This window comes from Pteropus vampyrus, unplaced genomic scaffold, assembly GCF_000151845.1.
Source record: "Pteropus vampyrus isolate Shadow unplaced genomic scaffold, Pvam_2.0 Scaffold165, whole genome shotgun sequence".
Classification (NCBI taxonomy): domain Eukaryota; kingdom Metazoa; phylum Chordata; class Mammalia; order Chiroptera; family Pteropodidae; genus Pteropus; species Pteropus vampyrus.
The window spans coordinates 1,845,644-1,872,513 of record NW_011888946.1 but is presented as its reverse complement, the minus strand read 5'-3'; the positions used below and the strand labels follow the sequence as shown (position 1 = coordinate 1,872,513).

Sequence of the window (26,870 nt, the reverse complement as noted above, 5' to 3'; positions counted from 1 at the left end):
TTTCCATTTCAAATAAAAAGAACCCCTTCATTTCCATAAACCCTTCTCAACAGGCCCAAGTAGGACCTCGAGACAATGTGAATTCTGCACTGTTCAATTTCCCATGAAGCGTTCTTGAACCAATTTGTTTCAATAGTTCTCATTAGACAGAACCACCTCTTACATCTACCAGCAGGTGTAACTAAAAATAAAATCCTGCTTAATTTTCCCTTGGTTTCGATGATAATAAATGCTTTCAAGCCCCTTTCAAAACACTCAAAATACATATTTAGGTAATTATTTTATATTTAATTACAATCTCCCTCCAACTTTTTAAATAATACATTTTCAGGCTGATCTATACGAGGCCTGTGTATCAAGGAAGAAGAAACAGGTATCCCCTCCCAAGTGTCTACATCAATCCTCAAACCCCTTAGAATGCCGAGGCCCCTTGAAACAAAACCTCCATACTCCCTTCCCTCAGATGAGGTGTGTGGGCCCTGGGGAGCCCAGCAGGGCAGAAAACAGCCTACGTATGTGCCTGCAATCACTTCAGAAGAAACCATCACTTTTGTCATTCTTGTATCTCGTGTGTGCTGTATTTCATATTTTATAGTTTTCACATCCATGATATGATTTAATCCTCTCAGCCTGTGAGGCAGATTATAGGAATCTCATTCACAGAAGGGAGGGAGACTCAGAGAGGTTGCATGACTTGCCCAAGGGCACACAGCAGCAGAATGGCAATACCAAGGTTTATACTGATGTCTTATGGTACCAAGAGCAGACTTTTTTCTACTATATCAAAGCAGCCTCCACATCAGAATGAACTGATGAATAGCCCACGCATATAGCAGGGTGATAATAACAGAATTCTGAGGGTTTTTTGCTTCAAATGAGACAGATGAATGTGGGAAGCACACCTTCTGCTACAAGTCCTCAACACTGGGCTTCTGGTCTCTCGCTAGTGGGCAATTAGAATAGCTATGAGGTTAGCAAAAATATAAAGGAGTGGGTCAGGTTAACAGTGCTCTGAGATTTTACTCTCTTGAAGTAGCAAGTAAAATTATGGTTCTTCTACCCTGACTACTTGTGTCTCTAGTTACAACAGAGGTTTTTTTATTATGTTCACCACTGAGTCATGGGTAAGTCCCAATTATATCTGAATCCATCCATTCACTCATCCATTCATTCACCATTTATTGACCATCTCCCATCTGTTGGGTACTATGCTAACAGCTGAGATGCAACAATAACAACCAGACCCAACATGCAACATGACTGCATCCTTGTGGAGGATGCCAAAAATAAACAACTGACCAAATATATAAAGAAAATAATACAGATTGTGAAAAATGTAAAGAAGAAGTGACTACCGTTGATGGGGATATTTAATGTGTGGACGTTATCTAGGCAAGGGAATCCTTGTTAAATGCTTGCCTATCACAGAGATGACAAAACTTCTTTAAAAATAAATAATGAATTATCAAAAAGAAAAAAATCTTCCTCACCCTAGGATTGAAATTATGGCAGTGGGAAGCCAGTATCAAGCACCACTTGGTGTTAATAAGCCATGTACAGCTGGCTAGAGGTCTGCGTTAGCTCCCCGCTAGCAGGTTCTGGTCTTTAAATACAATTTTACCATTGAGTACTCATCTGGAGTGAGGACAAGGGCTGGGCCTTCAAGGAAGTGGTCTCTCTGTTTACTGCGCTTCCTCTGGCCTGTCTGGATAAATCAGGCCATTTTGAGATATTTTCTTTCCACAGGAAAGTCGTAAAATGTGCTCTTTCCAACTGCTTTTAAGTACACAGTTCTCTTGGGTACATGTCTCTAGTTTTTGTGCTTAGGTGCATTTTTAATTCAAATGCTGACTATGGGCTCTAAAGCAAGAAATGTCTAAATCTTCCGGTTGTCCAAACTTATAATGGGTCTCAGAGTTTATAAGGACAGAGAAAAGAACAGGAGGAAGCCTCCCAGCCAGGTACTCGGCATCGTGTTCCCACCTATATAAATCTGCCTTCTGTACTATTATACTTTTGTTGTGACTAATTATCTGCTTAGGGTTTTTATTCTGTTGTCCAATGTCCTCTCTGGATGTATATTAGCTATAAACCCCCACCTAGGGCAGAACCAAGGTCTGCCTCCCCATATCTAGCATCCAGCCCTATTCAGCTGGAAAGTTTAATCTAGCCAAGGGGTTAGTGTAATCAACTCTCTCACTAAGCTTCAAGCCTCCTGGTCGTGTTCCCATTTCAACCTGGCCTTTATTTTATTTTAGGTTTTTAAGAATACAAAGAACTTCTGGCTCTTTGTTTCCTAGAGAAAATGGCCAAAGTCATCCAGGCAGTTATTTCTCTTGGATTGTGCTTCTATCATCTCCTTCTAGGGCATGATAGGAATTCATGACATCAACTCACCTTCTACTACGTCCCATTTTAGAGTACTGTGCCAAGTACAGAGGCATGGAGGTGGACGGGGGAGGATGGAGAGTTGAGGGTAGAGAGAGATATCATGAAAAGAAGGAGATGGTACAGCTTTCAAGGGTCCATAATTTAGCAGGAAGCACAACCCCATACGATTAACCATAAAGGAAGATGAAAAACTGAGCAGACCACACCCAAGAAAAATGAACCAGTTTAAGCATGTGTGAAGCTGCATCTCACTTTGAAGACACTTGACAGTTAACTTCTCTCCCTAGTGTGGTAAGACCCAAGAAACTGTGAAAAGCTCTCTTAACCTTTTACGTTCATGAAGTTTTTATTGCTCATAAATACAGTGGTTTTCAAACTGCTCTTTAGAACCCAGGTGATGCTGTAAGGTGGCCTGAAACGAACTCTCCACAAGGCCCATCCCTGCCAAGAAAACCGGTCGAGTACGTGGGAAAGGAACCGTCCCTTTCACAATTTATTTGATGAAAATATCCTGTCACTTAAAAATATTGAAAAACCGTTTTAACCCAAGACACGGTCTTAGTGCTTTGATTTCACTAACTTTGAGGTTGTAGGGATGAAATAATCTTGGAATTTTTGTGGCCTGGTGAGGAAACAGTAATCAGAAATCTTTCAGGACTTCACTGTTTCCATGGCTTAAGAATGTGTAGGAAATTCGAAGTCGAAAGAAGAGTTTTCCTGCAAATAGTGTTGCCCCAGCTGCTCTGAGAAAAAGCCTCTTTCTCAGGACACCTTGAGGGCGGACAGAATTCAAGGAAGATGACTTTTTTTTCCTGGTAGTACTCCAGGAACTGGAGCCTTTCAAAACTATATGACATCATCTTTGGCCTCAAGAACTTTGAATTAAGCAAGAGTCTTCGTCTGTCCAAAGAACTGGGGTCAGATTCAGAGGGTGTCTAAATACTGTCAAAGCCTAATCCTTCTTGCAGGAAGACAAGTGATTTCTTCTCCCAGATGTGAAATAATGATCCTTTCTCACCCCTGGGGAAAGATGGGGCTACTAGCTGACGCTCTGAGAAGGCACTCCTGACTGGAGTCTTCTGCCTTTAGGATAAGACCTATTTCCCTGCCCTAGTACCTTCTCTCCAAATATTGCCTCTGGCATGCCATCAAATGGTTAGCCAAATAGAAGTCACTTTAACAAATCATCCTCAACACGCTGCATCCTGGTAATACCTCGAGCTACTTTTGAGCTTTAATTGCTTCATCAGAGACTGAAGGGCAAGCCTCTTAGCTCATCAGCAAAACTTCATCCGGCTCTGCTTCAACTGTAGGTGCCTATACTTGAAAATGTTTAGGAGGAGAAGTTGGATACATGACTACAAAGGAAGGGTCCTCATTGCCAACCAATCAAAATGCCAGGATATTGGTTTTTAGGAAATCAAATCCATTCGATACGTTCACGATCTCTAAACCTAAGGACGCAGAGATACGATATACATTTCCAGCAGAGGCAGAAGAGGCCAAGAGAACTGAATATAGACATTAGTAGAATGCTGTAAAGACTTAAAATAAAACTTATGCTCTTCTTTCTTAATTCAATTTGAGAGTTGTAAAGAACTGAAGTGAAATAATCCATAATCCGCAATTCAAACCAGAAGGTTTGAAATAGTTTATAACCACAAACAAAAACAAACCAATTAAAACAGCTTCTTTTTATAACCAGAGGGAATTCCAGAGAGATGCCTTTATCCAATCACAACTTAACAGCAGAAGAGATACAGCTACAGATTCTAAACTTGAAATTTTTTACTATTACTGAATATTTACATCATCCACACTTCTTGACCCATCTCCTAAATTCACACATTTTTCTCAAGAATCAGATAAAATCTCAGCTAGTAATAGTTTATCTACTAAGGATCATGTAAGATACAGAGAACTGATTGAAAGATGCTACTCTCGAAGGTAGGTTATTAGATCCTTTTTCCAAAACATCATCCAAAATATCTAGAAAGCCTTCTAGATACGTAAGAGACCGCTGGGAATGGGAGGCACAAAGAATAATCATTTATGAATCTCTTTCCTTCCAGTGGTGCTATGGAGGTTGAGACAATTGTGCACAAATTCTCAGCAGGTCAGAATCTGAAAAATGTATGATGACCCCATGCAATTCATTTCACCTACTTGTGCCTCAGTTTCTTCATTTGCAAAATGAAGGTATGAACTGGAGCATGGCAAGAATCTCTTTCAACACCAATTCATAAAAAATGAAATGTTAGGGCGCTGCACCTTCTCTCAGAATGAAAATAGCTTACCGATTCTCAATTTATATCACCACTTTACCAAATGGAAAAACATTCATTGGGAACTTGGTGTTGCTTTTGAGCCAATGAAATGTTAATATGCTGGCATGTTTATTTATTAGCAGCATAAAGATACCTTTCTAATCTTTGACGCTTGATTTAAATGGGGGCCACATTTTGAAGCTAGGGCCCATGAGAACCAGTAAGCTAAGTATTAGCTTTGCATTAACATCACCTGGGCAGTTTTAAAAGAGAGATTTTCAGGCTCTGAGGCTCAGGCACCACCACAGAGTTAATATGTCAGAGTACAGGCTTAGACAACTACTTATACTTTAAAGTTCCGTATTAAAAATTTGAGCCCCCGTTGTTGAGTAGCTTTTGGGAACCACTGATCTAGAAGATTCTAAGATCTCTTTTGAGCTCTAAATGACAAGTCTACACTTGCTCTGGTATTAGACAGTTTCACTGATAAGTGTCCTCTGGTAACAACACTGTGATGATAACTTAAGTCCCCAGAGTTTGAATATTTTTCATACATCTTTTGGACTAACTTCAAAACTGAATGCTCGCTGAACATTTCACAGTTTTATTCACCAAAATATACCAACAGAAAAATGTATTCTGTACTTAGGAGATTCAAAAGCTTAAATGTTGAATGGAAGTGGCAAACTTAAGTGCCCACAGGGCTAACAGGTAGTATGAGGCATTTGAAAAAAGGAAGGAATGTAGGAAAGAAGAGAGGAAGGAAAGAGAGCGAGAGAAAGAGAAGGAAAATCCCATCAATTGGTTTCATCCGGTTTACGTCCCCATATGTAGATTTTTTTTAGAAAGATTGTAGATTCACTATCTGAAATGAGATGAAAAAATTTGGAGTGTTGTTGTGAAGAATGGCAAAGACCCAATGAACAATGAGGGAGTTGAAGGGTGAGTGGAGAAGGAAGAAGGAAAACGGCCGTCCCAGAGGTTGCCCGTCCTCTCTTGGCTTGGCTGAAGAGACATGAAGCTCATAACTAGATAAGAGGCAGATGCCAATCTGGTCTCCACATTCTTCCGGCCTCTCTCTACTTTACTCTACCTAAACACACAGTGAAGGCAAAATAAATGGCAACACATAACACTTAGCTTGCTACCAAGCTTTCATGCATCTCCTGCAGCCAAGGTCTCTCCTTACTTGCCTCCATCCTTCTCTCTGGACTCTCCTTCATGGTCATTTGTCCCAGCCACCTAGTCACTCTGCTTTAAGTTACTAAAACTCTCGATGCCCAACTTTATTCTACCTCCACATTTTATTTCCCCATTTCATTTTCTCTTCCTGGAAGACCATGATCTTTCGTGTCTAAATTCCATTCATTCTCCAAAATTCTACTCGAATGGCATCAGAGCCATAAGTCTTCTTTCTCTCATATCTAAGTGAGGAAGTGCTTTACCTGAATAGGGCTCTGATCTTTTCCCACATTGTCTTATAATGCCCGCCTCTCCTGTATGGTAAGCAAATGGAACCACTGGCCTAGACACTTTTGCATCTCCCAGAGTGTTTGACACAATGCATTGTACACATAAGACACTCAGTAAATATGTGTTTAGGTGATTTGCTAAATGTGTGGTCATTCATTCGTTCATTCATTCATTCAACAAAAGAATAAATATTATTTGTTCAGAGAGTATTGCAAATGCCCTGAAACTTATCAGAAGCTTTTTTATACATTCTACCAACTAACTGGCTGTTACATGGAGGGGAAAAAATAGAATCCTTACGAAGATACAGAAGATAGAAATGCAGGAAAAACTGATTCTGTGAAATTTGCTGGCATACTCCCTATCAGTGAATAATAATGATTTCTTGGGTTTAAAAAGACATTTTATAATACTGTGCAATATCATGCAACTTATCTGCAGTTACAGTTCATAAAAATGTATAGTCCTATCCTTAACATCAAAAGTTAGACTTAAAAGTCTAGGCTATGAGGTTAACTTCTAAATTTATCAGACTAACCCTGAATAAGTTATCATCTTTTTCACACAGGTGAGAGCTATAATTAGTGCAAGATTTTGCAAAACTATGAGCCCACAGTTGCAAGGAGTCGGTCTCTTTGTCCTTTCAACAGATCCAACCAATGAAAAATTACATTATTTATTTTTACATAGGGCGCTTGATAAAACAAATATTTCAAATAAATTTGTATTTATGAAATGCACATTTTATATGTAGTTCATATCACTATTATATTTCCTAATAAACATATATGTGTAGCTCATATATTAAATAAACATATTATATGCACATATATTCGTATCAAAGAGTTTTTAGTCAGAATTCACAGCAGGTATCTCTACAGTAAACACCTGATTATCTGAATCATATAATGCTTGCCATCTTTCCCCATCCCAAGCCCCTGACATCAAACCATTATATTAGTTTGTGAAACAATATGCTATATCTAGCCAGAAACACTAGTTATTATGTTTGGGCTAAAATGAATTTCATTTTCTTGACTTTGTGTCTCTTACTGTCATTTTACCACAATATAGAGATATCCCAGGTTACTTCGTAAGGAAAGAAAAAACAATTTCTTATTCAATTGCAGAAGAAACTGCACAACTTAATCTGATCATTGTGTGGAGGAGAAAATATTTCCAATGACGACATCTTCCTATGTCAATTGATTTTATTACAGATGTCATCTGTGTGCTATATTAATGTAGCTCTTTCTTCTTTCAAGATTTTAATCTTAGTTTGTTGCTTTAACATTTTATTGGTTCAAAATACATGCTGTAAAAATCTGTGGCCATCATATTTTCCTGTGGGCTAAAAATAACCCGTTCCTGTCAGTTAGAATTAGCTGATAAAGAGTGTCAGAGCCTGTTCTGAATAAGTTTGATAACTTCCTGTTTATGCGGCACTGACCCTTGTCTAATAAAGCTTCTTTGCCTTAGAATGAGAGGAGATTCTGCTGCATTTTATTCCTTAATGGCCAATACTGATTACTTTTGAAAGCCTTTAATACATTTCCCATATTAGACATGAACAGATGTCAGGTATGTTGCCAAGGGAAATTTCTTTTATGCAATCTTGGCTTGTTGTACAATAATAGTCCTTTCTCAACATGGGAAAAAATTACAGACCCAACTAATTTCCCTGACAGGGGAGAGTTACATATGTTTTCCACTTGTAGTTTTTACGACAAGTTTACAATTTTGCCAAACCTGGAACTAATTGGGACTGTTTCCAAAAGCGGCCCAATAAACCCCCAAAAGTGTAGAGCCATTTGAAAAAGCAGTCAATGATGGTTTGCTTTTTCATTTTCTCCATTTTGGTCAAAGGCGGGGGTGGGGTGGGGGGGGACGGGTTTAGATTGCAAAATTATTTTATTTAAGTTGCTTAAACACTTACTGTTTCATATCCTCCCAGTTTTTGAGCAGCTTGAAACATAGTCCAAAGGTTAACTGTTAGAGGGACAATAAGTATTTAGATAAGCATTGCATTAACATATTTCCAAGAAATGTCAATTAAAACATTTTGTTTTGTTTTGTTTTGTTTTTCAATGAGAGAGAGAAAAAAAAATACTAATGTACCCCAGAGAGCTAAGTTCTTAGGAAACAATTTGCCAAAGGGCATTCAACAACAGGATATATTATTACCACTTAAAATATTTCTTAAGAAACAGTCACAAATACGGAAATGGTTCTACTTTTAGGATAAAGAACAACACAATTTTCATCCTGTTGCCATCAGCAGACCAAGAAAAGCTAAATTACAGTGTCCTTGGGAAAACTGTGATTTTCAAAATTGGGGTTGGTCTTCTTCAACCCTTATTTAAAAAGAAGTCATTGATTAAACAGTTATTTATGCTTCTTTCAGATAAGAACTCTCCATAATCAATAAATAACAGCCACTTTAATATATGATTATCTTTTTAATAGAAGGTCTGATGGCAGCACTATATTAAAAACTCATATCATATTTCACTAACATGTGGTGCCTTGCAATGAGTAGGAAAACAAATATTTCACCCTTGAGGCAGCAGTGATACAACAGATCAAAGGGAAGGAAGATACTCGATCACAGAGGAATTGAGTCATGAGTCTACTTAGTCCCCCAACTTGCCTGTGTGATGTTGCAAAAATATATTTTTTAAAAACGGATTTCTCCTTACAGGGTTTGCATATGTTTAGGCCGTTAAACAACTATGCCAAATTGCTAGCAACCCTGTTCATTTGTACCAAATACCACGAAATAAGACTGTTATGGATTTGATTCTTTTATAAGAGGGGAAAATTGAACTTCAAGTAATTCCTTGGTAAGAGAAATGAATAATAAAATTAAAAAAAAAAATTTAAAGGCTTTTTGACATAACACGTTTGAAAAGCCTCATTGAACCTTGCACTATTTCAAAGCTATCAAGAGCCCTGCCTCGGCCTTGATTTAATCTGAACCAATGCATAATGCAACAAAGCTGTTCATAGTACATTAATTTTACTTCTATTTCCAGCAACCAGTTTTCAGACAAACATTGTAATCATTCGTAGTTATATAAGTTTATAATGGCTGTGAGTGTTCTCTTGCAATCAGTGCCAATTGCTATTAGGTATGTAAATTGTTATGTAAAACATGCAGGTTTGACATTCTTCATCAAAATGACACATGGTTTTAATCTAGGAAGATATGTTTGGAGAAAATACTATTTCAAGCCAGAGGCTCATGCTTTGTGTGACACAAAATCTAGACAGAGGCAAAATATATATTCATTTGTAAAATAAGGACAGGATCTGTGTTTCTTCTCTTTTTCTATGGAATTCTGCTTAGCTATGAGTTCTCTGTTCTACTTACAAATATATGAGGACACTTAAATGTACATGTCAGAGTAATTCAAAATTGGGCCTTCAGTTCAAATTTGTGCATTTCTTGTTTCCTCTGAAGTCATCGGGTTTTTGTTATTTCTTAACAAATTTGGGGCTTAAGAAATGTTTTCTCTTTGTTGTTTTGTCCACCTTTAAATGTCCTCCTTTTAAAAAGCTGTCTTTTCACAGACAACATCTGTGTCTGATAAAGCTACGTCATATTATTATCTCAGAAGAAAGGCGTTACAGACACTCAAGATTGACAAAACAGAAAATGAGAAACTTTCAACATGTCTATTTCCAGTCATAATCAGTGGATTCAAGCCTATAAATATCTCACTGCCCCAGAAGGGAACAATGTAGCGGAAAGAGGCAGGGAAAAAAATTCCTGGCTTAGATGATTTGTAGATTTAGCATAAACAGTGAGCATCATCTCTAGATTAGGATTTCAACATAATCCTGAGTCAAAAATATTTTTTTCCAACTCAAAGAATCTGAGCAGTTTTAATATTTCAAAAACGAAAACAAGTATACTTACTCTGTTTAAAACCTAAATAAGGTATTCGTTCTATTGGCGTCTTCCTTTCTTTCATGTATTTATAAAGTGCCACCAGGAAGGCCTGCTCATCCGCCCTGCACTCTTCACCAATGGCAACCTTTGGTTTTTCTTCATTTGAGACTTTTTTACAGTTATTATGGTTATTCTTCGGCTTAGTCAAGGCAGACCTGGCCTCACATTTCACCTGAAAAAGGGAAAAAAAATGCCACATCAAATCAAGAACAGCCCTGGAATGCTTACAAAGACATAGCTAGTGACGCTTTTCACTGAGTGGGAAGAGTGATTCAATAAATCACCCTTGCCTTGATATAGCTTTTTAGAGGCATCATTGAATAGGAATTGTCTTAGACCAGGGGATGGTGAATTTATTCTATAAAGGGCCAAGTAGTAAATATTGTATGCTTTTGGGCCATCATAATCTCTGTCACAACTTCTCAACTCTCCTGTGAAAGTAGTCATAGACAATATGTAAACTAATGAGTGTAATTGTGTCTCAACAAAACTTTATTTATAGAAACAGGTGGCCAGTGGGTCACAGTTTGCCAAACTAGGCCAGCCTCTTTTAGGCTCCTTATATGTATGTTGATGTGAAATGAAAAACAGTGTTTGCATCTGGTGGGACCATCCTCCTGCCTCTTTCTTTACACAGTTTATTTTCCCGAGGGGCACCATCTGTTACTGTCATTGAACAAAATCTGCCTTCTTAATAAATAGTCCTATATTTCACACTTTTTATCAAAATGAAAGGCAAGTGGATTTCTTCATAGCAAACTTATCTGTTGCTACTCTTTTTAGTAAAACTGGAAAAACATGATGCCAGCAGATGTTGGCATCATGAACGTCAGCAAGGTCTCTGCTGTCCGTCATCTAAGGTAAAGCTGGATCCACCCTCAGTGGGGAACAAAAGATCCCATTCTTTAATGAGGGCTTCTTGCTTTTCAGTCAGCTCTGAGAATATTATAGGAGATGTGAACTAGCCACAAAGGAGATAGAAGAGGTCAACTAAAAACCCAAGAAGAGTAAGTGAAAAGCTCCATAATTAAAAAATGAATGGCAGTTAATGCTCCAGATGTTCTTCCTTCCACACTCTAGGCCAATATAGAACTTGGCATACCGAGCGGCTAACCTAATGTTCCCTCCTCAATGCCATGTTCTACAAGAGGCCTTTGATGGCTGTTAAATATAACGCTAAGTTGCTGAGCTATTTTAATTGTAAAAGGGGGAAGTACAAAGGGTCAAACTTTGAGTTCAAGTGCGCCCATGGGGAATATGTACATTCCAATATTCTTTACATTTCCATATCTAACATTGGAGAAAAGAGGGCAAGTACTGGAGAAATATGAATAAAAATGTCCCGCACTTTCAATGTTTTCCATTTCAGATTTTCGACCCCTCTTTTTCTTTCCCTTCAGATTCTCCTTCTCAAGCACTGAGAACATAAAAGGTTAGGCTTATTTATTACAGGAAAGTATATTCTTTTAAATAGGTTTTTCTTTATTGCTTAGTCTCTCAAGTGAACATGCTAGTTTAATACCTTTAGACTGGTCCTGCTAAAAATAAAACTTCCTGCACAACTCATTCAACTGGGCCTCTAGATAAGATTTTAATTTTTAAGGGGCTGTGGAAATGATATTAAAACATTTTTCCATGTAGAATTTTTACTTATAGAATTCAAACTTCAGTGCATTGTAACATTATATTAAGCTGAACATCCTGTAAAACTTTATGATGTCATCATTTTTCACTGCCAAATTATAGACTGTTGAGTCTAAAGTTCTGATGAAATCTATAATTTCATTGCTTTTTGAAATCATAAAATCACTCCAGTTTTAATCTGTGTTGCCTCAAACGTTTTTTGAGTGCTTTCTATGTAGCCGGGCTCAATTCTAAGCACTTTTTAGGTATTATCTCATTTCACACTCACAGTTCTAATGAGGCAAGTTATTATGCCCATATTAGAGGAAACCGAAGTATAGAGAAGATGAATAACATGTACATGATCACAAGATCATGTCCAAGTTAGTAAGAGGCGAGTTTAGAGTTTGAACCCGGATAATCTCACTATAGGACTTGTGGTTTTAAACACTATACTTTACCGACACTTATAAAAATATGAAATTGGTAGTTAAAACACACTTTCAATTAAAAACCATATCTTATGACTAGGCTTCACAAAACCTTAGACATGTGGTTTATCCTGGTTTTCAGAGTGTAAAAGGTCTCCTTTCCTTCTACTGCCTTTTAAGCAAAGGGAAGGAAATTAGTAACAACCAGCACCTACAATGAGCTAGAAACAGTGTTGTGGGCTTCACACAGTCTACTTGATGTGCATAAGAATCATAAAAGACAGGTATTTAGCTTCATTTTATAGTCGAAGAAACTGAAGTTCAGTAAAGTTATATATTTTGTCATTTGGCTAGTGTGGGGCAGAACTCTGAGTTTCGAATTCAGGGTTCCCTTACTCCAAACCCTAACCTTATTATGCAAACAGAGGTAGATGTGAGGTTTGCACACAGAACAGGTTGGATCTGAAATATGCAGTGATAATGGGCCAATTATTTATATTATTAGGTGAGAAACACCATTATTAAGGGAGTATGAGGTTTGCCCTTCAGCATTCGGATAGCTGTCTAATCTTCTACCTCGCCCGTGCAGAAATTACCTGGAAACAGAAGGAAAGCACGAAGGAGGTGCACGAACCAGGCCCAAACTCATTCAGACTCCCTGCTTCACAGAAAAGGCTCCAGGTGAAGCCAGACTGCCACCTCTGAACTCCATCCTGAACCTCAGTGGGCTTCGCAGCGGGTTTCTCCTGGGAGCCAGGTGCTTCCTAAGAAGTGAGCAGTGGCTTCCTTTCTCGGAATAGCTCCATATATTCCTTCAGTTAACATAAATGAACCCTTTGGGATAGTATCTGTTTCTAGATAGAACCATGCCAAATTCTTTTCTACACATTTTCACATTTACCTAAAACGTTCTCAGCATTTTAATGTACTGAAATACTAAACAGGAGCTAGCCTTCATGTTGCCCTGAAGAAAAACCAACCTTTTGACGAAAATAGTTAATTACTAGATCTGTTTTTTCCAAGCTGAGTGCCTTATACTTGTTGAGTTCACTAAGAGCTTTGGGGTTTCCAAAGTGACTGAGGAAGTGCTAATTAAAGAATCTACGTTTAATGTTTTCAATGAACTACCACCTATTTGATATTAACCACATCCTTTCACTGGATTGAGTTATAACTAATCCAGCTTTCAACTGGGGCATCAAAGTGTACTGAACCAGCAGGAAAGAAGCTAGAGTAATTTCAATTTGGTCACGAACTTGCTAGGAGACCCTCGTTTTCTTCCTCAGGAAAGTGGGAAAGATAAACCATGAGGGTTGTTCTGTGAACAAAATGGGATGAAAAGTATTGAAAATAATGAAGGCATCACATTTGTGAAATAGTAAAAGTATGTTTGTGATTTAAATGAAAGAATACATTGCACACCATGGTTTCCTTTGTTATGTTCCTTTTAGAATGTAAACCACCTGTTATATACTTCTGGTCTTTGGAAAGTGCTTACAGGATGTGAAAAATCATTTGCCTTCTATCACTGGAGGCCTTTCATTATAGATCTCGGCTGAGAAGATTTATCTTGTATAGATTACCATATTAATGGGCTTGGGTTCCAGATCTGCTGCTATAAGATGATCCCCAAGGGAAACAGCAGGATTTGAGTTAGACACATTCATGACATCTTCAGAGAACTGATAGCCTTTTTAACCATATGACTTTTGCTGTCTTTGAAAAGCCCTGAAATTCTCATTCTTGTAAAGCTAGTTTTCATGTTCACATTGACCGAGCACAACCTTTTGATGGCGACAGGCAAATTTCCTGACTTGCTTTTCTAGTCATTCACACAAGAAACCTGTGAATCTCACTCTAAGCTTCGCTGTGTAGAACTGCAGGAAGCTGGTGTTTATCCATAGTTAGAAATGGTCTGTTTGAGAATCTTTGGGAAAAAAACCGTCAAACAACTCTTGATCATAAGAGCACTAACTGTCACCTGAAATGTTGCTCCCAGTTCAACGAATGATGATGGTCACAAGCTTGTTGTCTCTACTGCAGCATTTCATGAGAAAAGACCACTTTATGACACAAATGCCTTTTTAATGATTGTCCTGGCCTCATATGTGACTTGTTCATTCTGTAGGGATTTTACATTAGTCGGTTGGTGCCAACAGATAAGCCCACCATATTTCACACCTACCAGTTTCTCTCTTCTACATGTAGTGGTCTTATCTGACCCACTGAAGGCAGCCAAGGCAGGAATGTAATCCAAGACTCCAAGAAGAGCTGGGCATTTAGACCAGTCCTTGGGAGCTGGCTGTAGCAAGTCATCCACACATTCACCACTGAAACCAATGATGGACGGATAAACCTTCCTCTCACAAAAATTCTGAATGGCTGCACTGGTGGGAGGTGGGGTGGAAAAGGTCACTTAGAAAACCCAGGCTTGACTATTATCCCTTGTAAGGATAAGTTGGTGAACATCAAATACTGAATGGGCTCCTCTTCTTTTCAGTTTTGTGGGTCCTAGCGTGAGTCCAGAGCTGCCGTCCATGGAGAGATATACTGGATGTGCTTTCAGGTCAATTCTATGAGTTTTATAAAACTTCCAGAGGCATACGTTGGTAATGATTATAAGTTACATGAGAAAAAACTTCATCCTATTGGGCTCAAGTACAGAGCATGCTGGTATAAACACATGATGTCACCTTGGAGGTATGGGGCAGGGTGCCAACACAAGACATTGGCAGGACAAGCTCTGCTGAATGTTACAATCCTAAAACTTTCTTGCTCCATTCTTCAGTATCTTGCAAACCACATCATAGGGAATAAACTGTTCCTGTTGATATCCTTCAAGATCATGGAAGCCAAAGCCTTAGAAAGGTATTCTAGTTAAAAATGTCCAAATTACTAGAAAAGGTCAGACTTGGTATCGAGGTGGACTCACTTGCAGATAATTAAATGAACAGGACAAAATAACTTTATGGAAAGACAGATTTGTTTTTAGCCAGAAAATACACATCTCTTTGTAATCTTGGAAGCATGAAGAATTCCTAACCAAAAAGTCCTCAGAACTTCCTGATGAAACAAACATCCTTGACAATGAGAATACTAGACGATGAATCTCTAGGATGCGCTTCATTACATTGGAAGGACGAATGGAGTACACGGTAGAAAAATAGTAAATTTTCAACACCACCGAGTTCATGTTTTTCTACATCAGAATCTTCCAAATTCACCAATATTCAAAATGTTCCCACTTTCATAAGTTTAGTCCTTGGATCTAGAGACATGGTATCAATTGAAATCTGATCTTCAGTTCAGGTCCTAAAGGGGCTATTGTTGTCTTTGGCACAGAAACAACACCTAAATGCAAACACCCGTAAACGGAGCCATGGAAATATGATCCAAGCCCACAAAAGTCAAAAAGATAAGTCTAAAAATATGAAGTGACACTTCAGGCATGCACTTTCAAGATTCCAAAGCATGCTTCGGCAAAACAGGCCCGAGTCTTGAAAAATTAGTCTAGAATTTGGACCTTCATTATGCATTAAGATAGAGCTTAAAAAATATCTAAATGTGTATATGGGTATAAACGTATATGTAAATTTTTTTGCTATGCATCTTTAATTTTATTCTAAGGTAAATTAGAGGTGATTTTGAAAAAAATAACTAAAAAGATTAAATCTAGCCATTTCTAATTTTATCCTCTATTAATCTTTGAAACATATTTAGCTGAACACATTTAGAAAGAGGATGGTTCATCTGGTCTATTTTTGACACAAGCAGAATAAACTATGTCATTGTGTCACCTACTATGAAATCTCAGCCTCAGTGACGTGGGCGCTTAATCATCTATCCTTTACCCAACAGGCCAAACTAGGAGGTGGGAAATCTTCCTGTTGACTAATCCAAATGCCTGCACTCCCCTCCCCCACTCCAACTTCACCATCCAGGGTAGGGTAGGTGGCAAGAACACAGAGCTGTGAATACCAAAGTCGGATCTGGAGTTGAAAACTGCCCCCACGAAGCAAGAGCGGAGAGATAAAGAAAAAAAGGAAAAATGAAAAGATGCAGCCAAATAAACACCATGGTGTGAAACAACTGTACCTTGGCGATGGTTTTGCCGTCAGAATTGTTGTTGGAATCTTTTACAGCACTGAATGAATCTCTTCTCTGTGGGCATGGTTTCTTTTTGCGTGGTCTGCCTTTAAGATTTGGCGCTGAAAACAAATAGAGAACAATTGATATACATTTTCATTGGCATGAGTTTCCTTACTAAAAACCACGAATCTTACTACAGTGCTTCCCCACTACATGTGCCAAGAAATGTACTCATCTGTGGTAGCCAGTCCTCGTTTTACGCTCCTCTCTCTGAAGGGTTGCATCCTAGACGGCCATACACTCTGTACATTTTTCCCAAAGCTAGTCTATTATACTTTAACATGTCTAATTCATTTAATAAAATGAAGCCCTTAGTTCTGAAGGATAATGATAAGGAAAATGCACTTCCCCATCGTTAGAAAAGAAACACAACGCACTGGGCTAAAAGACAGCCCTGAGCCAGGCTCCAAGATTATTCTTTGTTTTCTGTTTTGAGTCTTGTTTTCAGAAACCTAAGTGATATGCCAGCCCATTATGGCATCATAGTAATGAAGCGTTTAAAAACGTCTCTCTTCGAAAGTGGAGACATGAGCATTTTCTCAAATTATCATACAAATAAGTAGAGAAAGAGAGCTATAGAGAGAGGCATCCATGATAACAATCCAAAAAATATTATTACATGTATTTACTAATAATATTGTAGCCGGCATGTTTCAAATCTAAACAAATCTGGCAGATAACATTTAAATCGGCATGTTCTCTTTTCCTTTTCAATGGTTTTTTTTTTTTTTTTAATGACGATCTTGAGGGTTATTTAAAATAACTTTCAAAGATCACAGCGGGGTTAGCCAGATTCCGCGGAGACTACACTTTTTAAAACCCATAGGCAATTTGCAAATCAAAGTTATATTTCATCCTTGATGTTGAGCTCGACTCCCTTTAAGATCCATACAGAAAACAGGGAAAAAAAAAAAAAAAAAGGCTGCTGTTTACTGAGTGCTGCGGCTGGCTGTCCGGCATCAGCTTTCACATTTAACTTCATCAGTCACTCAAGTCACGCAAAAGTAAAACAAACCAACTAACCAACTAGCCCTTGAAGAATTCCAAACGGGTGAATTATACCCCAAGCAATTTCTTTCAGACCTTTCCAGGTACCCACACTTTTTATTACTTTAAGGTATGATTTCGACAATGCCAAATCTGAACAGTTCGAACTCTCGTAATTGTTGTTAATCTTACTCATGTTCCCCAGTTAACCAGCGGTTTTAGGCCATTTAACAATGTACTACTCATCTCACAAACACAATTAATCTCACTAATTCGATTTTCTACTGTGGATAACAGGCGGCCGTTCCTAAAGCTCAGTAAAGCAGGTCTGCTTTACAATCAGGCAAAAGTTTTAAAAGTGGCTTTGGGGCTCGGGCTCAGGGCCCCTTCCCAAATCCACTCTTCCTCTTCTCATTTTCCCAAAACATTTGTCTGAAAGTCCATCCCCAAAAAAGCCAGCCTGGAAATATCAAAGGTAAACAAACAAGCTCACAAACACAAATCAAGCAAAGAGAAAGCAGCGATTACCCATTCCAGTCGACAAACATCTGCTTGATGATGTCTGTGCTCATGAAAGCTACAGCATGTGACTGACTGCTCCCCCGCCACGTCCCTGGAAGTCTCGACTTGACTTGGTGTGGATGTCAGCTTCCCTCAGAATGAGAGCTGCGAGGCTTTGCGCTCTGCTTACAACTCCCCTCCCCCGGCAGCTCCATTACTCATGTAAACACAGAGCAGTGACTAGCACGGAGTGTGTGGGATGAGCTCTGAGGACTTCGCTGGAGTTGCCAGACTGGCAGGGAGGACTCTGCTCTCTCCACCTCCCTGTGCGGGGTTGCTGATTGCATCTAGCCTGTTTGGTGGATCCTGACCTCCAGCTCCCCTGTCAGAGCCCGATGCCACCTTCCAAGACTGACATGGTCCTTAGCCTGGAGCCAGGGTGTGGACTCTTTTGGTTTGAAAACTGAGGTGTAGCACAGAAGTGTTTCCACAACTGCTCCAAGTGCTAAGACTTTAATGACTGCGGGGGAAGGATGTACTTTCGTGTCCCTTATCAACATAATAGCCGAGCAGAAAGCTGACAGAAACAAACCTAAGGTAGGTCTGAGGCATTTCACTAGAAGAAACGAAACAACATTGCCTCTGTTCTAAGACTTGTTACTATCTCTCCTTTATAACAGCTCAGCAAAAAGCATTTATAAAGCTAAAAGGCATTTATTTCCAGAAAGGCTTTCAAATCCCAAAGGCCTTTTAGATAGAGAGAACTTGCATTGAACAGGCTGTTTTAAATAAAGACAAAGGTTCCCGGAACTGACAATAAGTCATCTCCAAATCGGGTCTGTTTTCTCCATTCTTTTAGCTGTTTTCAGAACCCAGAGAAGCACATGTCCTTTCCCAGAAGATTCTGAGAATTACAAATTTAGAACACACTAGCACCTAATATTCTGGTCACACAAACTTCAACTCTAAGTGGGATTTGATCAAGAGAAAAAAGCCTCTTGTTTCCAGTAAGGCAAGTACACGGACATTTCAGGTATGTTAGCTAAATCCCACCAATCACTCAAGTCTCAAACTCAAATACCTCTTTTAGTCTGCCCTCTGAACTCTTTTTCTGACCTGTTCTTATGCAGGGTATCGCTCACTGTATTGTTTTGTACTTTAGTTGTGTTTTATGGCTTATTATTATCCTAAATTGGAGAGTCCTTGAGGGCAGGACCAGGTTAGATTCACCTCTCCTCTGTCCCTGAACACACCCAGGAGGTGGCATTCATAATATGAATTTGTTGAATGAATGTGTGACTAATGAAAATACAGATGCCCACATACATCTCCTTTGTCTTCACAGGCTGGGCCTGCCAACCTGACCACATGCATACATGTCACACTGGGCACCTCTTAAATCTGCATTCGCCTTTACTACCACCTTTACTACTTACCCTTGAGCTCTAGGAACATCAACCAGTGACTTGAGTTTGCTCTAGGAATTGGGACAGCAAACCTATGGCCTTTGGTACCTGATGACTGCTAAGCCATTGTGCCTAGCATCTAAATGGGGCTATAATCTTGTCTCACATACAATGTACGAATGTCCTTGAGAAGCAGATGTTCAAAGTCCCTGGGGGGCAGAGCATGCAAGACTGGATGAAAGCCTCCATAATACATCTGGAGACATTTTGGATCCACAAGAACTCAGGTGAAACTTTGGGATTAAGGGGCTGGCTTTTGGGGAGAGCAAAAGTTCTGGTCCCCAGGCTACATTCTTTTTTTTTTTTTTCCTACAGGATTAAGAAAACAAATCATTGGCTAGGTAGATGAGTGAAAATAAATGTTTCACGGTGTGGCGGTGGTCAGGGGTAAGGTGGAGGCTCTGATCTTTAATTCTTTTACATAGGAAACAACCTCACCTTGATCCAGCTGCTCTGGACCAACCTAAACGTGCCTTTCTCTTGACAGCTGAGGACTAGTACCTACTGAGAGAACCTAAATCATAGACTCCAGAATTACACCAGCTCCAGTGCTTTAGATGAGACTGATCTCTACCAACAAAGGCATTCTGGAAGTCAGCAGCACACTGACCAATAGCAAAATCGACTCGAGTCAGTTCTACCTCAAAAAAAAAGTAGTGTGGAGCAGTAAACGCAGTTACTTTTCCATGAGTATATAGTCCACTAGCCACTGGCCTGGCTCATTCATAGAGTTCAATCAACAGTCTTTGCACAAATGTTTTCAATATTATACATGAATAATAATAGCTGATACTTACGGAGCACTTTCTCTGTGTCAGCCGGCACTTTGCATAAAACTCGAAACAAGCTAACAGGACGGCGCAATTGTCAATCGCATTTTACAGACCGAGAATCTGAGATAGAGAGAAAACTTCTTGTCTCAGGTCATACAACTGGTTACTGGTAGCAGAAGGATTTCAGCCCAGGCAACTGGACTTCATCCAGAGCCTCTGCTTTAAGGAACTTTTCTCTAATACACACACACACACACACACACACACACACACACACACTCACTCACTCACTCACTCACTCACTCACTCACTCACTCACTCTGTCTCATAATGAGGTATTTACATTATTAACTTGGGCTGGCAGTCACCAGGGAGCTTTCCCTAGATGAAAACAGTCGCAAATACCACACAGCACGAGGGCGCTGAAGCCCATCTCGGGCAACAAACAGCATCCTGCAGACTTGAGAGAGAGCAGTTGCCATCAGTCCTGACTCAGCAGTGGGTGAAAAGACTTCCACTAAAGCCATAGAGTTCCAATAAAACTTAATCAGAGCACCATGTAGCTACTCCCTTGCAGTGGGCCACTGACTCTTCTGCCTAATCAGTGAAAGATCTCTGTGGTTTTTAAAAACTCTTTCCTCTCTGACTGCCCATCTGTTCCTCTTACTCAGAGCCATGAAATTAACAAGTATTCACCTTTGTGAAGTCACTGCTATTTCTATAGGTGTTAATTCCAGGAGAATCAGTGACAGCCAGTGCTCCAGGCTACTTTGACATCTAACCCGTGCGGGTTTTTTTTTTTCTTTTATTTTCTTCTTTTTAACTCTTCCACCTATTAATGAATTATATAGTCTCTTTTAAAGGACAATGTAGCAAAACAAAGTTTTTTTTTCCTTGAAGTGTCTAGAAACTTAGAGTTTCAGGCATTCATTTATATATTTACTTCACAATGGGTTCTGACAAGTTAAGTGTCAGCGCAGGTGTGGGAAACTTTCATCTCAACCCCAACTCTTGCAATAATAATAATAAAACAAAGGAAATGTAACCAGTTACTGGCAAAGTAAATTGCTTTTGGCTTAAATGTTCTTGTTTTTTTCTACTGTGTTCTTCCTGTCATGACTGTCTCTCTCTCTCTCTCTCTCTCTCTCCCAGACACACACACACACACACACACACACATACACACACACACATTTATGCTCTTAGAAATACCATGAAGATAAACTGCTATAAAAGCTGGATTGACTCATCAGTTAACAACTCTCTCATTTTGTAGAGAGGGTTTTGTTGCCAACGTAGCTACATATTCTCTTCGAGAAATTCTTTGTGATCTTCCAGTCAGAGAAAGGACTTGTTTGTTGGTGGGGACTGGAATTAGGAGAATGGAAAACCAGTCATCATTTTCCTAAGAGTCTGACCCCCAGGGTCAATGTCTAGAGGAAGTCGACAGAGCGTTAACTCATTCGATTTGCAAGTTGTGTGTGTGTGTGTGTGTGTGTGTGTGTGTTTTAAACACTAAACCCAAGCCAGAAAACTAAACTCCACTGATTGAAGTATTAGGGACTGACAAACATTGTTCTATGTATAGTGTACATTACTGATAATACTTTGCATTTCTGTAATGCCTTTCCTCTGAAGATATCAATTCTCTGGAACATTTTCTTTATAGACAATAATCTTAAAATACTCTGGCAAGTTTCAGCACGGAGCATTGCTCTTTCTGGAAATAAAAAACCCTACCCTAATTTAGTTACCATTTACTGTGTTCTATTTTCAATGTTTCCCTTTTGACTATTTAGAAACTTCCTCTTTCACTACAACAAAAATAGGATGAGTGTTTTTAAAGTTATTAACGTATGAATAAAAGATTAGAAACCAAGAATGGCAGAAGGCTTGATCAAAGCCACTTCTGAAATTTATGGGTGTAATAAAAGAAAGGCATTTCACAGATAATCTCTTACAGAATTTCAGTTTTCAAATACTTGGAAAAAAAAATAAAAGAAAAACAGAAGCTCTCAGCCCTCATTTTGGCTTTAACTTAGAGACAACATTTTTACTTTAAAAATTCATAAATGAGTTCCTGCAATATTTATTTTAAATCCACAATTGTATTCCATATACTCACTATTCTACACCTAACAGAGTAGTGCCTGAAAACTGGCAGCTGGTACTCAATATCCATCAGTTGGTTGAGTCTTTCCATGAATTCACAAAGCATTACTTACATACAGATTGAAGAATATTCACATTTACTTTTATTCTGTTTTTCTATAAACAGTCTTCCACACCCAAGAGAAATGTTTGAGAAGCAACTGTATCGTCTGAGATATGAATACACAGGACCATGAACAAACACAATTCCATTTTGTAGGACAGTCTAATTTAAATGATGAATTTAAGGCAAAAGGTATGGTAAAAATAAAATGCTGCAAGTGTTAACATTTTCTATAATTGTTCTGACAGTTCCCTTTTTAAGAGTAATTTTTTTCTCAAATAAAGGTATTAAAAAGATGAGTCCAGATTTGTGAACCCAGACTGGAGCTGAACTCAAATGCTCTTACTCCCAGATGCCACCAAGACCACACAGCCCTGAACAATGACCGATGAATGTGACCCAGATGAACACTCGAGCCACTCTGTATGTCATGGCCTCTTGGAGTGTTCAAGTTTGCTTTAGCCCAAGCCAAATCCTGATGTTGCTTGAACCATAGTTCTTACTAACTACATTCTAGCATTTCCGATGAACTTCACTCTCACAGAATCCAGGTCCCTGTCTGATTCCCGTGAAAGGGTAAGCAGTTGTGTTGTTAAGAAAGAGGATGGGGAAAAAAAATGAAACAGGCTTTATATGAGGTCCAGTCACTTTGCTCTTTGCCAGAATCACTAAGATCCCCAAGAGACACTAATGAGATTGGAACGTATTACTGCATTTGTCCTACCTGGGCTGTTTGGGCAGCTTAAGCCCAAAACAGCCATGGACTTCATTGACTGCTCAGCAAACCATGTAAGTAAACACTCTTGTAATCCTTTCTAAAACATGCCCAGTCTTACTCACTCCTTGTTTCATACTTGCGAATGTTGGAGCAATTGTTAATGCCCCTGATCAAAATTTTAGTAATTTCATTGGCATGTGATTTGCATAGCTATTTCCTGATCCGCCTTCTCTCTGCCCTGGAGGTCTTCATTTCTCAGAAACACTTAAAAATACAGATTATTTGACTTCTCCCCTTCCCCCACCTTATAAATGGAATGCGACTTGCTAGCTCATCTGTACTGCTAATTGGTTTGAAAGCATGTGACTGTGCATTCTTGCCATTAAAACACAAGCAAACCTCTTTTTCAGTCAGGTTTTACCAGCAGTGATGGACAGATTTCTAGATTTACTTCCTCTCCATGTCTTGAAAAGGGAGAGAAATTTAAACGACCAAATGTTATTGTATATTATTCTGAAATGATGTAGTGAATTCGAAAGGAATGCAGAAATGTCCTAGAAGTCTACAACAGGCTTGTCTACAAGGGCACCAACAAAGAAGAGAGGGATTACTAGATGTTCTTCTCTACCACTTGTAGAATAAGGGAAAATCTGGGAGTTAAATCTAGGTATAGAGTGAGGAGAGAGCCTAGATTTTCAGAAGATTAACTCTCTAAAGGAGAATTCTAGAAATAGGGAAGGAGATCGAAATACAGACTGTCACCTTCCCTTTGGTCTGTCTGGCACCCCCAGTGTGCTCCAGGGGAACCATTCTCAGTGAAAGGTGCCCTCCAGGACCTGAAAGGGGATGGAAGTGGTGGTTCATAGCTGCTTTGCAAAGGCTTTTTCATCTTCGGGGTAATGAGGCCTACCCACTGTGGCATCAGGAGCCTATAGAAGAGTCTTTTGCATTAGAATTCCAAATATTCTATAAAGAGACATCAAGGCACAGTAGATACCTGAGGACCTAGGTGGCGGTGTTGTCTAGATGTTAATACTACGCACAAAGGGTCTGATTTCCTTCCTCAGCTGCAAGGTCTTGTCATGAAATCTCTAACTCAGCAAAGTAAAAAAATGGACTCTAAAAATGCCCTAGTGGCTCACACTTCCACTTTCACCTCTACGGGACAACTGGTTTCTCTTGTTGTTCTCCCCAGATATCAGGCCCCAGGTCCTAGGCTCCTCCCTTAATGGGAAAGATGATGTTAAGAAAAAAACTGCCTGAAAACTATTACAATTAGAATAAGTGTGTTGTTTCAATGCTCATGACGCACTTTTCCTTAAGATTTCGAAATAATTCATGTTTGCATTTTTGGAAAACTATTCAATAAACACAGATTTAGTCTTTCTTAGTATGAGTACCTATAATAAGAAAAGAATATTAATTTAAGATACTTGTTTCTCTTTTTAGGTTATTTAAAGACCCACCCTGGAAATGCTTTTTACGGACATTTTGATTTCTATAATTTATGAAGTTTATAAAGATAGGACCTTTTAAACATAGAGGATTTCTCTCTCTCTCTCTCTCTCTCTCTCCTATTACAATCAATAAACCCCTCTCATTCTAGTTCATGATTGATATGTTCTATGGTGTTACTATCGAATGTGATAGCACAGAAGTGAAAGCTACATTTTTGTATTGAATAGCTTGGCAAGGAGCAGTAAATAGCAGAACAGTTTTTAAACTCATATATAAACAGAACATTCTTGTTCAGCCATTTCTCCAGGTTTGGAAATGAGATATTCCATTTTCAACATTGAGGATAATTGATTTGCTACATCTCTAAAAAAACATTCCTCACTTGGAAATAAGTAAAAGCGACTGTGTGTGTGTGTGTGTGTGTGTGTGTGTGTGTGTTAACATGGAGATATTTCACTTCTTACAGACTTGGACTAATATGAGAGACACTATGGTTTTTCAAACACATACACATAAGAAAAAATAAAAGGTCACCAAGTAATAAGTTCTCAATTTCTTTTTTAAATAAAATCACAAAAAGAATGTATACTTAAAGACTCTCCACTCTCTATGTTTTCTACATTTCAGAAAGAATAATTTAGAAAGTAGAATAGTATCTTACTTAAAAGTAAAAAGATGACTATTCTTGCTTGTCTGAGACATTTTTTGTTACTCAGGTAGATCTCTCTCCTCTTCTCCTTCTTTTATGAGCTCCCAGTGCCACCTCTGAGCTTCATTTGTTTGTGGATATATAGGAGCCATAGTTCTAGAAAATGACTTTAAAAGCTGTACGATGATGCCAACGAACTCACAGATGGTAGAAAAGAAAGTGTGTTCGAGTAGGATGAAGTGTTCAAGGAGAATCCACAATGAGAAGAGAAGGGTCTGGGTTGTGTGTGGGGAAGCTGCGACAAGGCCCATAAAACTTGATGATATATTAAATAAGCACAATTAGAGTGCTCAGTGAATCAGAGTGAGTGTGGAGAAACAACGAACAGATACCATCAGAAATCCTAATGTAAATCTTACAGTGAACAGAGAATACACAGACGAGGTTAGCACTTCTTCCCCTTTTTTTTCAGAATAAGAGAAAACATTTCTGTGACTGTTTAGAGCTGCTGTGTCCACGGTCACCACTAGCCACGTGGGGCGACTGAGCCTCTGAAATATGCCTAGTCCAAAACTGAGATGCGCCACAAGTGTAAAATACACACTAGATTGCCAGTACGACACAATACGAAAAAAGAGAAAGAACTGAGAAATATTTCATTAATAACAGTTTATATTGATTATATATTGAAACAATATTTTAGATATACTGGATTAAATAAAATATATTATTAAAATTAATTCAACCTGTTTCTTTTTATCTTTTAATATGCAGTTACTAGAAAATTTTAAGTTACATGCGGTTTGCATTATCTTTCTCTTGAGTGATACTGGTTTAGTCAATAATTCAAGGTTATGATTACAGCTATGTCCTTGGAAATATGTATTAAAGAGCAAGCAGACTGAACAAAATTAACAACCGAAGCTAGAAAAATCAGCAAAAGTGATGATTTGACGTTTCAATATAATTTAGAATTTTATTCACTGTTATGGAAGACAGTCATACATAGATGTTAGCATCTGAAAATTTTGCTGAAGCTGAGATGTCTCCTTTGTAAAATTCAAATCTGGTAATCATTGACTCAAGGTTACTTAATGGTCCTGATGAAGATGTTATTTCATTAACTTCCTTGACTAAGATGTCAAAGCAAATATTAAGCCTGGACAACAGAGTTGGGAACAGAGAATGGGGAACAGAGAAAGAAAAAGAGAGGCTGTCTATTTATTTATTTTACTAATTATTCTCTTCTGCTACCAATATAGGTTGGGTATAATATAAGTCATTTGCAATCCGAATAAGAGAAAATAGATTTTGAGTGATTTGGGCTGTTTGGAAGGTAAAATCTTAACCACAAATTGTTCAATAAATTCATGGTTTGATTGTGTTCTCTTTTTTGGAGATGTTGTTCGCAAGTAAGTAGAGAGATCGGATAGAGTCAGGTCTAAAGGCAAGGGCATAGCTTTCTGGCTTGGCCAATATGCTTCAAGTCCCGCAGTTTTATAGGACCAAAAGTGAAGTTACTCGTTGAAGATGGGCTCCAATAAGCCCAGAAAAGTTAAAAGAACAAAAAGGTTTTTAGGGGGCAGAGGAGGAGACACATTCTTTCTCGAATCATTCTTAGCTCCAAAATACCATGGAGCATCACTCTGAGAAGATGGCTGCTCAATGTCCAGCTGGCCCAATGTCCCGTCCTCAGAAATAACTGGTAGTAGCTGAAATCAAATCCTATTCCCACCCGCGTCACCCCCACCCCCCCGCAACCCCTGCCACTTTTTGATTCCTGTGGTGGCAGCGACACAGAAATATTAAGTAGA

The 26,870-nt window shown here is 38.7% G+C and overlaps 1 protein-coding gene and 1 long non-coding RNA gene across 4 annotated transcripts in view; one reads left to right on the top strand and one right to left on the bottom strand.

The window, feature by feature from the left end:
* The window catches only part of ARID5B (AT-rich interaction domain 5B), a 174,902-nt gene that overhangs the window by 27,667 nt on the left and 120,365 nt on the right, over positions 1–26,870 (bottom strand). Inside the window, exons 1-4 of one of the 2 annotated variants that reach the window (XM_011370226.2) lie at positions 17,805–18,090; positions 16,236–16,348; positions 10,054–10,258; positions 8,068–8,120 (exon numbers count right to left, since the gene is read on the bottom strand). In XM_011370226.2, coding sequence (XP_011368528.1) covers positions 8,068–8,120; positions 10,054–10,258; positions 16,236–16,348; positions 17,805–17,808 — 375 coding nt within the window. In that variant the 5' untranslated portion in view covers positions 17,809–18,090. Of the gene's footprint in view, positions 1–8,067; positions 8,121–10,053; positions 10,259–16,235; positions 16,349–17,804; positions 18,091–26,870 lie in introns of those variants that run through there. The other variant, XM_011370225.2, reaches the window with a different exon arrangement.
* On the top strand, positions 18,230–25,730 carry LOC111745769. Of its 2 annotated transcripts, none has more exons than XR_002782786.1 (3): positions 18,230–18,810; positions 22,295–22,423; positions 22,516–25,730. It is a non-coding gene; the product is annotated as an uncharacterized LOC111745769 (long non-coding RNA). The 2 variants fall into 2 exon arrangements; XR_002782785.1 differs by having other exon boundaries at positions 22,295–23,020; positions 24,399–25,730.